The following is a 13,120-nucleotide window of genomic DNA, read 5'->3' as shown; positions in this document are numbered from 1 at the left end:
ACATTATTGACTGGCTCTATAGATTGTTGACCGCTCTATAGATTGTTGACTGGCTCTATAGGTTGTTGACTGGCTCTATACATTATTGACTGGCTCTATAGATTGTTGACCGCTCTATAGGTTGTTGACTGGCTCTATAGGTTGTTGACTGGCTCTATAGGTTGTTGACTGGCTCTATACATTATTGGCTGGCTCTATAGATTGTTGATTAGCTCTATAGATTTTTGACTGGCTCTATAGATTGTTGACTGGTTCTGTAGATTGTTGACTGGCTCTGTAGATTGTTGACTGGTTCTGTAGATTGTTGACTGGCTCTGTAGATTGTTGACTGGCTCCATTGATTGTTGATTGGCTCCATAGATTGTTGACTGGCTCCATTGACTGTTGACTGGCTCCATTGATTGTTGATTGGCTCCATAGATTGTTGACTGGCTCCATTGACTGTTGACTGACTCTATAGATTGTTGACTGGCTCTATAGATTGTTGACTGGCTCTATAGATTGTTGACTGACTCTATAGATTGTTGACTGGCTCTATAGATTGTTTACTGACTCTATAGATTGTTGACTGGCTCTATAGATTGTTGACTGGCTCTATAGGTTGTTGACTGGCTCTAAAGATTGTTTACTGGCTCTATAGGTTGTTGAATAGCTCTATAGATTGTTGAATGGCTATATAGGTTGTTGACTGGCTACATAGATTGTTGACTGGCTCTATAGATTGTTGACTGGCTCTATACATTGTTGACTGGCTCTATAGATTGTTGACTGGCTCTATAGATTGTTGACTGGCTCTATAGGTTGTTGACTGGCTCTATAGGTTGTTGACTGGCTCTATAGATTGTTGACTGGCTCTATACATTGTTGACTGGCTCTATAGATTGTTGACTGGCTCTATACATTGTTGACTGGCTCTATAGGTTGTTGACTGCTCTATACATTGGTGACTGGCTCTATAGATTGTTGACTGGCTCTATAGATTGTTGACTGGCTCTATAGATTGTTGACTGGCTCTATAGGTTGTTGACTGGCTCTATACATTGTTGACTGACTATAGATTGTTGATTGGCTCTATAGATTGTTGACTGGCTCTATAGATTGTTGACTGGCTCTATACATTGGTGACTGGCTTTATAGATTGTTGACTGGCTCTATAGATTGTTGACTGGCTCTATAGGTTGTTGACTGGCTCTATAGATTGTTGACTGGCTCTATACATTGTTGACTGACTCTATAGATTGTTGACTGGCTCTATACATTGTTGACTGGCTCTATAGGTTGTTGACTGGCTCTATAGGTTGTTGACTGGCTCTATAGATTGTTGACTGACTCTATAGATTGTTGACTGACTCTATAGATTGTTGAATGGCTCTATAGATTGTTGACTGACTCTATACATTGTTGACTGGCTCTATAGATTGTTGACTGACTCTATATGTTGTTAACTGGCTCTATAGGTTGTTGAATGAATATATGCAACGTTTTATGGCTGTATGGATTGTTGACTGGCTCTGTGGAATGTTGAATGGCTTTGCATTTGCTTGGTAATTTATTCTCTTCTCTTATTCGGGAATACTGGTCTGACCCCTTTAGACGCAGCCGGAGGCAGGACGTCAAGTACGGGAACCCCATCCGGCAGTGCAGGGGCTTCAACTCCAATGGTAAGATCAGTATTTGCCAGTACCAGTGGGTGGATGGGTTAGAGATTTTCAGTAGCGGTGAATTCATCTCATTCATTTTGAGAGGACTGACTTAATTTATGCCATCACGTGCCAGCATATAGTATAAAATTCTCCCCAATTTTGTGATATCCAATTGCGACCCAATTAAGATTTTGTCTCATCGCTGCAACTCCACAACGGGCTCGGTAGAGGTGAAGGTCGAGTCATGCATCCTCTGAAACATGACCCGCCAAAAGCTTCTTAACAGCTGTCCACTTAACCCGGAAGCCTGCTGCACCAATGTGTCGGAGGAAACACCGTTCAACTGACGACCTAAGTCAGCCTGCAGGCGCCCGGCCAGGCGCAAGGAGTCGCTAGAGCGCTATGAGCAAAGTAAAGCCCCCCCGGCCAAACCCTGCCCTAACCTGGATGATGCTGGGCCAATTGTGCACCGCCCTATGGGACTCCCGGTCACGGCCGTTTGTGACACAGCCTGGGATCGAACCTGGGTCTATAGAATACCTTAGACCGCTGCGCATCTCGGGAGGCTCCACATGCCAGCATTTTCTTCAAATACATATAAATAAAACATTGCTCTTTTGGATTTTTGGTCTTTGTGGGACTTGATACTGAATCTATGGTTGCCATGGTGTCTTTCTATCTCAGCTAATAAGAACACCCTGGAGATGGTGCAGTATGGGGTGGAGGGCAGCAGCACCTTCCTGGAGTGCCAGGCCCGTTCTCCTCACGCCGCCATCAAGTGGCACCTGCAAAGGGACAACAGTGACCGCCGTAAAGAGGTAAGCAGCCATCTATGACGCACACAATATCACTCAAACTAGTATTCTTCCCAAAACACTGTTGAGATCTACAGGTGTACTCTCTGCCCAATTGAACTTTATACTCAGATATATTAAGGGATACCATGAACTAAGGTAACTTGAACCATACATCACCTCTCTGACAGGGAGTTTATAGGTTTAGGAGTAAATCTCTCTAGAAGGACGTGATGTTCCTCGCTGTCGACAGCATTTCTCATTCTGTTACATAATGATGGTGAAGAGTCTTTGTCAGGCTGCTGTATGTTTCATCTGATAGCTGAAATCTATTGATGTATTACTGTTGTCAGTCTATTGATGTATTACTGTTGTCAGTCTATTGATGTATTACTGTTGTCAGTCTATTGATGTATTACTGTTGTCAGTCTATTGATGTATTACTGTTGTCAGTCTATTGATGTATTACTGTTGTCAGTCTATTGATGTATAACTTTTGTCAGTCTATTGATGTATTACTGTTGTCAGTCTATTGATGTATTACTGTTGTCCGTCTATTTATGTATTACTGTTGTCAGTCTATTGATGTATTACTGTTGTCTGTCTATGTATAACTGTTGTCAGTCTATTGATGTATTACTGTTGTCAGTCTATTGCTGTATTACTGTTGTCCGTCTATTTATGTATTACTGTTGTCAGTCTATTTATGTATTACTGTTGTCTGTCTATGTATAACTGTTGCCAGTCTATTGATGTATTACTGTTGTCAGTCTATTGCTGTATTACTGTTGTCCGTCTATTTATGTATAACTGTTGCCAGTCTATTGCTGTATTACTGTTGTCAGTCTATTGCTGTATTACTGTTGTCCGTCTATTGATGTATTACTGTTGCCAGTCTATTGATGTATTACTGTTGTCCGTCTATTTATGTATTACTGTTGTCAGTCTATTTATGTATTACTGTTGTCAGTCTATTGATGTATTACTGTGATAAAGAGACAACATCCATCCAGACATGACAACCAGGTGGTTGGTTTTCAACCTGATGTGGTAAAGCCCAAACTTTCCCAGTACCCAAAGGATGGGCCCATACATAAAACAACATAAGAGCAGCTCATGGTTTCTCACCCTGAGGCTTTTGTTAAAGTTTTATGGTGTAACTTCTGTTTTATTGGCTTTTCTGTTGGATTTTGCCTATCCCCATTGGCATGGCTCAGTTGGCAGGGCTGTTGCTCAGCACGTCTGATTCTGGGTAGAAAAGCTGTCAGCGGCTAATAACACTCTTGAATATGTATCAGGGTAAACATCAAGAGACAATGGAAAACATCACTAGAACACTTATTGAACTGCAGGTCAATGTTGATTGTGTTAGTCAAAGAATGTATCAAATCAAATCAAATCAAATGTATTTATATAGCCCTTCGTACATCAGCTGATATCTCAAAGTGCTTTACAGAAACCCAGCCTAAAACCCCAAACAGCAAGCAATGCATGTGAAAGAAGCACGGTGGCTAGGAAAAACTCCCTAGGAAAAACTCGCTAGAAAGGCCAAAAACCTAGGAAGAAACCTAGAGAGGAACCAGGCTATGAGGGGTGGCCAGTCCTCTTCTGGCTGTGCCGGGTGGATATTATAACAGAACATGGTCAAGATGTTAAAATGTTCATAAATGACCAGCATGGTCAAATAATAATAATCATAGTAGTTGTCGAGGGTGCAACAAGCACGTCCGGTGAACAGGTCAGGGTTCCATAGCCGCAGGCAGAACAGTTGAAACTGGAGCAGCAGCACGGCCAGGTGGACTGGGGACAGCAAGGAGTCATCATGCCAGGTAGTCCTGAGGCATGGTCCTAGGGCTCAGGTCCTCCGAGAGAAAGAAAGAAAGAGAGAAAGAGAGAATTAGAGAGAGCATATTTAAATTCACACAGGACACCGGATAAGACAAGATAAATACTCCAGATGTAACAGACTGACCCTAGCCCCACGACACATAAACTACTGCAGCATAAATACTGGAGGCTGAGACAGGAGGGATCAGAAGACACTGTGGCCCCATCCGATGATACCCCTGATAGGTAGTCATAACACTGATATAGTGGTGTAGTTGGTGGTTGCTGATGATGCTGTGCTGCCAACAAGAGCAGGAAATTAGCTGTCAGCTTGGCCTCTCCCCTGATGTTTCTACCCTGACTTTACATCATGCCTTATTTCTTCATAACTCTCTCTCCCTCTCTCACACACTTTCTATCTCTCTCTCTATCTCTCTCTCTCTCTGTGTGAAATAGATAATAAACAAAAGTGAAATAAACAATAAAAAATTCACAGTAAACATTACACTTACAAAGGTTCCAAAAGAATAAAGATATTTCAAATGTCATATTATTATATATACAGTGTTGTAATGATGTGCAAATAGTTGTGCAAATAAAAATACATAAATATAAAATATATTTACAATGGTGTTTGTACTTCACTGGTTGACCTTTTCTTGTGGCAACAGGTCACAAATCTTGCTGCTGTGATTGCACACTGAGGTATTTCACCCAATAGATATGGGAGTTTATCAAAATTGGATATGTTTTCAAATTCTTTGTGAGTCTGAGTAATCTGAGGGAAATATGTGTCTCTAATATGGTCATACATTTGGCAGGAGGTTAGGAAGTGCAGCTTAGTTTCCACCTCATTTTGTGAGTAGTATGCACATAGACTGTCTTCTCTTGAGAGCCAGGTCTGCCTTTGGCGGCCTTTCTCAATAGCAAGGCTCTGCTCACTGAGTCTGTACATAGTCAAAGATTTCCTTAATTTTGTGTCAGTCACGGTGGTCAGGTATTCTGCCACTGTGTACTCTCTGTTTAGGGCCAAATTGAATTCTAGTTTGCTCAGTTTTTTTGTAAATACTTTCCAATGTGTCAAGTAATTATATTTTTGTTTTCTCATGATTTGGTTTGGTCTAATTGTGTTGCTGTCCTGGGGCTCTGTGGGGTCTGTTTGTGTTTGTGAATAGAGCCCCAGGACCAGCTTGCTTAGGGGGCTCTTCTCCAGGTTAATTTCTCTGTAGGTGATGGCTTTGTTATGGAAGGTTTGGGAATCACTTCCTTTAAGGTGGTTATAGAATTTAACATCTCTTTTCTGGATTTTGATTATTAGCGGGTATCAGCCTATTTCCGCTTTGCATGCATTATTTGGTGTTTTACGTTGTTCACTGAGAGTATTTTTGAAGACTTCTGCATGCAGTCTCAATTTGGTGTTTGTCCCATTTTCTGAATTATTGGTTGGTAAGTGGACCCCAGACCTCACAACCATAAAGGGCAATGGGTTCCATAATTGATTCAAGTATTTTTTGCCAGATCCTAATTGGTATGTGGAATTTGATGTTCCTTTTGATGGCATAGAAGGCCCTTCTTGCCTTGTCTCTCAGATCATTCACAGCTTTGTGGAAGTTACCTGTGGCACTGATGTTTAGGCCGAGGTATGTACAGTTTTTTTGTGTGCTCTAGGGCAACGGTGTCTAGATGGAATTTGTATTTGTGGTCCTGGCAAGTAGAACTTTTTTTGGAACACTATTATTTTTGTCTTTCTGAGATTTACTGTCAGGGCCCAGGTCTGACAGAATCTGTGCAGAAGATGCTGCTGTAGGCCCTCCTTGGTTGGGGAGAGAAGCAAACAGTAGACATTTGACTTCAGATTCTCTCTCTCTCACTCTCTCACTCTCTCAGATGCGCTCTGACGGGCGGGTACTGAAGACAGAGCAGGGTCTGCTGCTGCGTTCTCTCCAGCCCTCAGACTCCGGGGTGTACCAGTGCACGGCCACAGAGAAGAACTTCAAACACACGCTGGTCAAGCTGCAGCTAGTGGTCCTGTCCGGCCGAGCCGTCAACAACCTCCTGGTGGAGGGAGGGGGGCTGGGGCCGTCTCCGCCCAGCGCGGGTCAGTACAAGGACCTGCTGACCATCCTGAGCCAGCCAGAGATGGGCCTGATCAACCAGTACTGTGAGGACTACTGGCAGCTGGGAGACCCAGTGATGGGAGCCATCAAGGGCAAAGACACGAAAGAACTTAAGGAGCAGAAGAAACCACGCAACCGCCGACATCACAGCGAGGGAGAGGAGGAGGTGGAGACATGAGGGGTCCCTTAACTCTCCCAAACCTCAACGGCACTCTACGGAAACTGGGAAAGACTCAACTTAAGAGAGTGACTAGGTGAAAGAAAATCAAAAACCACAAATAAAATACACAGAAGTGGTAAAAAACAAGAGGCATACAAACACACCCCACATCCCTTTGAACAATACAGTATATGATACACAGTATTTATTGTAGGTTGTATATAGAATCATTCTGTGGATTTCTTTGTACTTATAGAAAAATGCTCTTTGTGTATAGGTACCTTTTGGGCAAATGTTATTGTTATTATTGTTATTAATTGTATTATTGTTGTTACTGTCATTACAAAATTCTTCATCTTTCCATCTTTCGACATTGAAAGCTCTGTTTGGAATGTGTAAACTGGCATGTAAAGGCTGTTCATTGTGAACTGAAAGGTGTCATTGTAAACAGAGAAATGAACTGAGGGTTGGGGTAGATGGAGATATATCTATCTTGCTTGTTGTTTGCTTTGACAGAAATGCAATACTCATATTAAGGGCTCACCAGGAATTGTTTGAACATAGAGTAACCTCACCATCACTGCATAAGGACAAAGACTCCTCACTTTAAGTTTCAAGTTTTATGTACGGGATACACATGGTATACACCATCCAACAAAATGCTTACTTGCAGGTTCCTTCTCGACAGTGCAACACCATTAAGGAAATATTAAAGATAAGAATACGAACATAAAGTAAATGTCTCAGTAGAATAGAATAAACATTTTAGCATAAGTATAATACAGGAAGGCACAATTTATTGTCCAATGTTTACACATGTTTTAGTGAAGGGGGGATTCGGGGGCAAGTTCAATGGCAGAGGATGCACAAATTCCTCCACTCATTGGATAGCTATCCCTGTGAACCTGGTGTCTAAATGAGTATGTTGAATACCCTTGCTATTTTATTGGCTCCCCAAATAGGTTGATGGTTTTTATTTCTGGCTTCATTGGTTATTCCTCACTGTACAGTATATGCCTTTGTCTCAGGCAAACCAGTTGTTCTAAATGCTGTGTTGCTATGTATCCTACAGTATGCATGAAAACAGCTCTACATGGCCAGAATCAGGGAAGCTATCAATATATCAAATGTTTCCAAAGTAATTCATATTTGTGTGAGGGGGAAGGTTGACACTAAGATTGTTATTGAATGGCCAGGCCAATCGAATAGATATTTTAACAAAAGGATGAAAAAAGGATTCAAATCTTACCTTTGAGCCGCTCAATTGTGGTAAACTACGTTGTGAAAATGGTCAAGTAAAAGTCATCAAAAGAAACAAACACCATAGATACTTATCAAATAAACATTCTAAGGCTTTCTTTGGTTTATCTAAACATCCAGTGGGATTGAGTGTGAGGGACAGTAAAGAAAGGGTCAAGGTTTTGGAACAAAGGGCATTATTCTATTATCTTTAAAAGATTGACTTGAACCTTATGGAAGGTATTAGATATTCAAAACATTGGCCAGGGCCAAACCTAGCACACTTTGGCCAAATACATTTTATTTTGGTTGACAAAAACAAAAGCACAATTCAGCTTGAGATGGTGCGATGCCCAGATCCCTTTTACTAAGCAGCCATTTTGTTTCTGAGTTGGAGCCATCTATTTTCATTTATTGGTGAGTTTGGCTTTACATGTACAAAAATAAACACGTCCTTACAGAACAGAGCATTGAACAATGTTGTGACACTTACTAACCAAAATATTTGGGAAGCTGGCTTTTCATTGTGTGCATGAGTATGTATTTGTACTGTAATTATAAAACAAACAAAAAACTGTTGTAGTTTTTCTGTTCTTCCACTGTACAGTATGGTCAACGTCAGCCAAGGTCTGAGGGACAGCCTCAGTGCCACAGAGAAAAACAAAATGGATGAGAACTACTATGTATAATGTACCTACAGATATTGACATGCTCGCCCTTCCACACTTCACTATAGAATACTATTCATTCCCAGAATAAAACCAGACAGCCCCTGTTACTCTCCTCCAGTTGAAAACAGGATGTTACAGCAACAAAAAAAAAGTATTTTTAAGATGTGTCTTTAGTTTTGGAGTGTTTTTGTTTTGTTTTGCTTGGTTAAGACTTTTTGAAAAAAGATTAAATGCACAGACAAGAGCTGACATTATTGTAATGACTTGTGTAAATTACTTTTTCTTCCCTTTCCATTGTTGTTGCTGACTAATAAATTAAAGCTCTATATTTATAAAAATGGAATGGTCTACTTTTATTCTGATGTGTCCATATTATATTTGAAGTATCACTCAGACCTTTTGGGATTAAATGTTCCAAGATTCCTCAGAGAGAGTATGATGAGCTAGTAGCCATTTGTGGCAGACGAGGGCATCAGTGGCTTGACTGGCAGCTTGACTCTATTATTATCTAAGACAGAACCCTCGGAGGAAATACATTTACATTGTAGTAATTTAGCAGAGGGTCTTATCCAGAGCACCTTACAGTAGTGAGTGTATACATTGTTGTACTAGTCCCCCATGTCAATTGAACCCACAACCGTGGTGTTGCAAGTGCCATGCTCTATCAACTGAGCCATATGGGACCCAATAGATGAGGGGGGAGATGAGATGAACAGTGTAAGATGAATACTGAGGCTGTTCCCACTATCAGTTCGCTGTGTGCCTCTCTCGGATCAGCCCGACAGTAGTCTGACCCCCTGCTGTGGCTACCTGAATATGCACACTTACTGCTCTATTCAATCAAACCCGTATTGCAGTATTTACGCAGTAGCCTGATTTCCAATGGTCAAATTAACTCAGAGTGGTCTTGGGTACTGTATAAAAACATGCAACTACTACCAGGGTGTCCCCCATCACAGGTATGCTTTCCCTTTTCAGAATTAGAAGTGTGTGGGCACGGGATGAATATTGTAAATAAAGACACGGTGTAAACATTGCTATGGCGGGTTTGAATGAACTTCAGATTTAGGGCTCTATTCAATCTGTAGAGCTGAGGCCCCATTTATAAAACGGATTTACAATTTTTTGATCTTAAGTATGACTTACGCAGAAAACCACGTATAATAAGTTATTTATAAAACCTTACTTGACGTGGACATGATCTTATCTCTACGCAAAGTCTAGACTTGACGTAAGCGATTTTCCAGCTGGTTATGTAGGGTTATTGCAGTTTGGGAAGCATATGTGTCCAAGCCTGTTGTGAACTTTGCATTAGCTTTATGAACAATTTGTTAGGAATGATCAATTAAAGGTGTGAGGAATTAATTGCCAGACGCAAGGTATTTTGAATTAAAAACAGGGTGCATGTTCTGTAAATAGAGTGTCAAATTAGAAAAAAAAGTAACCATGGCTGTTCTTGCGTTATTGGAAGATATTGAAACCCGTGCTTTTAGAAGGGAGAGAGTTTTCAGAGACGTGAATGCCTTTTTTTGCGCATGATGATCGCTATCGTCTCCCAGGAAATGTTGTTAGATTTGTGCGTCGATTTAGCCCCTAGTCTGGAAAGGAAGACGCTGCAATCATGCCATAACCGTATCTGTCCAAGTAGCCTACTGTCCACTCTGGGATTCCTCGCAATTGGGACATTCCAGAGCGAAATTAGTGACAGGTTGGGTATATCTCAGCCGCATCCTGCCACAAGTGATCGAGGCGATTCTACACGTATTGTCCACGAGATACATTTGTTTCCCATTTACATTCGACGAACAGGCGCGCGTCAAAGGCAAGTTAGTCTGCTCATTTAATTTCCCAGGGGTCATAGGTGCAGTTGACTGCACGCATATTGCCTTACGTGCACAGTCTGTAGATGAACATGTATATGTTAACAGGATGAATTTCCGTTCATTGAACGTTCAGACCATCTGCGACGTCCGTATGCAACTACTCAATGTATGCTCAAAGTGGCCAGGGCGTACGCATGACTCATTCATTCTGCGCCACAGCAGAGTAGCCCTGCGTCTAGAAGCTGGTGAGAGTGAAGGCGGGTGGCTTCTCGACAAAATAATGCAACACAACGGTTTTACCCTATTAGGTGACCAGGGCTATCCACTGAAAACGTGGCTTCTCACTCCCTTTGCCGATTCCAGAGCAGCAGAAGAAATGCGCTACAATTTCACGCACGGCTGAAAAAGGTCGGTTGTGGAGCGCACCATCGGACTGTTGAAGGACAGGTGACTTCAATTTTAAATTAATTTGAGATTTATAGATTACAGGCTCTGTGATCTGGGCTCTGTGTAATAATGGCTGGAATGGAATAAATGGAACGGAGTCAAACGTGGTTTCCATGTGTCTGGTACCGTTCCGTTAATTCCATTCCAACCATTTCAATGAGCCTATCCTCCTATAGCTCCTCCCACCAGCCTCCACTGGTCTCCACTAAAGCAGAAACATTACCTTTAAATGTACATCATGCTGTCAAGCTGAACTGCGATGTGGATTAAATAGAGCCCTTAATAGGGATGAAGGAGGTAGCTAAATACAACATTTAAATAACTGTAGCAACAACCATGCAGAGGTAAAAACAATATGACACTTAAATAAATTGTTCATTTCATATCAAATCAAATTGTGTTAGTCACTTGCGCCGAATACAACAGGTGTAGACCTTAGAGTGAAATGATTACTTACAAGCCCCTAACTAACAATACAGTTTAAAAAATACAAATAAGAATAAGAAATACAAGTAACAAGTAGTTAAAGAGCAGCAGTAAAATAACAATAGAGAGACTATATACAGGAGGGTACCGGTACAGAGTCAACGTGCGCGGGCACCTGTTAGTCGAGATAATTGAGGTAGTATGTACACGTAGGTAGAGTTATTAAAGTGACTATGCACAGATAATAACAGAGAGTGGCAGCAGCGTAAAAGAGGGGGGGCAATGCAAATAGTCTGGGTAGCCATGATTATATGTTCAGGAGTCTTATGGCTTGGGGGTAGAAGTTGTTAAGAAGCCTCTTGGAACTAGACATGGCACTCCGGTACCGCTTGCCGTGCGGTAGCAGAGAGAACAGTCTATGACTAGGGTGACTGTAGTCTTTGACAAGGGCCTTCCTCTGACACCGCCTGGTATAGGGGTCCTGGATGGCAGGAAGTTTGGCCCCAGTGATGTATAGGGCCGTACGCACTACCCTCTGTAGTGCCTTGCAGTCGGAGTCCAAGCAGTTGCCATACCAGGCAGTTAAAAAATATATATTTCACCTTATTTAACCAGGTAGGCCAGTTGAGAGAACAAGATCTAATTTACAACTGCGACCTGGCCAAGATAAAGCAAAGCAGTGAGACAAAAACAACAACACAGAGTTACACATTGGACAAACAAACATACAGTCAATAACACAATAGAAAAAGTCTATGTACAGTGTGTGCAAATGTAAAAATATTAGGGAGGTACGGCAATAAATAGGCCATAGAGGCGAAATAATTACAATTTAGCATTAACACTGGAGTGATACACAAGTAGAGATACTGGGGTGCAAAAAAATAAAAAATATGGGGATGAGGTAGTTTGGTGTGCTATTTACAGATGGGCTGTGTACAGGTACAGTGATCGGTAAGCTGCTCTGACAGCTGATGCTTAATTAAAGTTAGAGAGGGAGATTTAAGTCTCCAGCTTCAGTGATCTTTGCAAATCGTTCCAGTCCTTGGCAGCAGAGAACTGGAAGGAAAGGCCACCTGAGTGCGGCCCGTCAGGAAGTCCAGGATGCAGTTGCATAGGGAGGTGTTTAGTCCCAGGATCCATAGCTTATTGATGAGCTTTGAGGGCACTATGGTGTTGAACGCTGAGCTGTGGTCACTGAATAGCATTCTCACATAGGTCTTACTTTTGTCCAGGTGGGAAAGGGCAGTGTGGAGTGCAATAGAGATTGCATCTTCTGTGGATCTGTTAGGGCGGTATGCAAATTGAAGTGGGTCTAGGTTTTCTGGGATAATGGTGTTGATGTGAGCCATGACTAGCCTTTCAAAGCACTTCATGGCTACAGATGTGAGTGCTACGGGTCGGTAGTTATTTAGGCAGGTTACCTTAGTGGTCTTGGGCACAGGGACTATGGTGGTCTGCTTAAAACATGTTGGTATTACAGACTCGGACAGGGAGAGGTTGAAATGTCAGTGAAGACACTTGCCAGTTGGTCAGTGCATGCCAACAGTACACGTCCTGGTAGTCCGTCTGGCCCTGCGGCCTTGTGAATGTCGACCTGTTTAAAAGTCTTACATCGGCTGCGTAGAGCATGATCACACAGTCATCTGGAACAGCTGGTGCTCTCATGCATGTTTCAGTGTGATTTGCCTCAAAGCGAGCATAGAAGTAGTTTAGCTCGTCTGGTAGGCTCGTGTCACTGGACAGCTCTTGGCTGTGCTTCCCTTTGTAGTCTTTAATGGTTTGCAAGCCCTGCCAAATCAGACGAGCGTCGGAGCTGGTGTAGTACAATTCGATCTTAGTCTTGTTTTGACACTTTGCCTGTTTGGTGGTTCGTCGGAGGGCATTGCGGGATTTCTTATTAGCTTCCGGGTTAGAGTCCTGCTCCTTGAAAACGGCAGCTCTAGCTTTTATCTCAGTGAGGATGTTGCCTG

The 13,120-nt window shown here is 42.1% G+C and overlaps 1 protein-coding gene across 2 annotated transcripts in view; it reads left to right on the top strand.

The window, feature by feature from the left end:
- The window catches only part of LOC106565754 (semaphorin-3F), an 89,884-nt gene extending 81,090 nt beyond the window's left edge, over window positions 1-8,794 (top strand). For both annotated transcript variants that reach the window (XM_014133237.3, XM_014133235.3), the window contains 3 exons: window positions 1,594-1,661; window positions 2,328-2,461; window positions 6,152-8,794. In XM_014133237.3, the coding sequence (XP_013988712.1) occupies window positions 1,594-1,661; window positions 2,328-2,461; window positions 6,152-6,559 (610 nt within the window). In that variant the 3' untranslated portion in view covers window positions 6,560-8,794. The remainder of the gene's footprint in view (window positions 1-1,593; window positions 1,662-2,327; window positions 2,462-6,151) is intronic.
- Window positions 8,795-13,120: the final 4,326 nt, after the last annotated feature.

The sequence above is a fragment of the Salmo salar genome, chromosome 12 (assembly GCF_965601325.2).
Source record: "Salmo salar chromosome 12, fSalSal1, whole genome shotgun sequence".
Lineage (NCBI taxonomy): Eukaryota > Metazoa > Chordata > Actinopteri > Salmoniformes > Salmonidae > Salmo > Salmo salar.
This window is presented reverse-complemented; position numbering and strand designations above follow the sequence as displayed.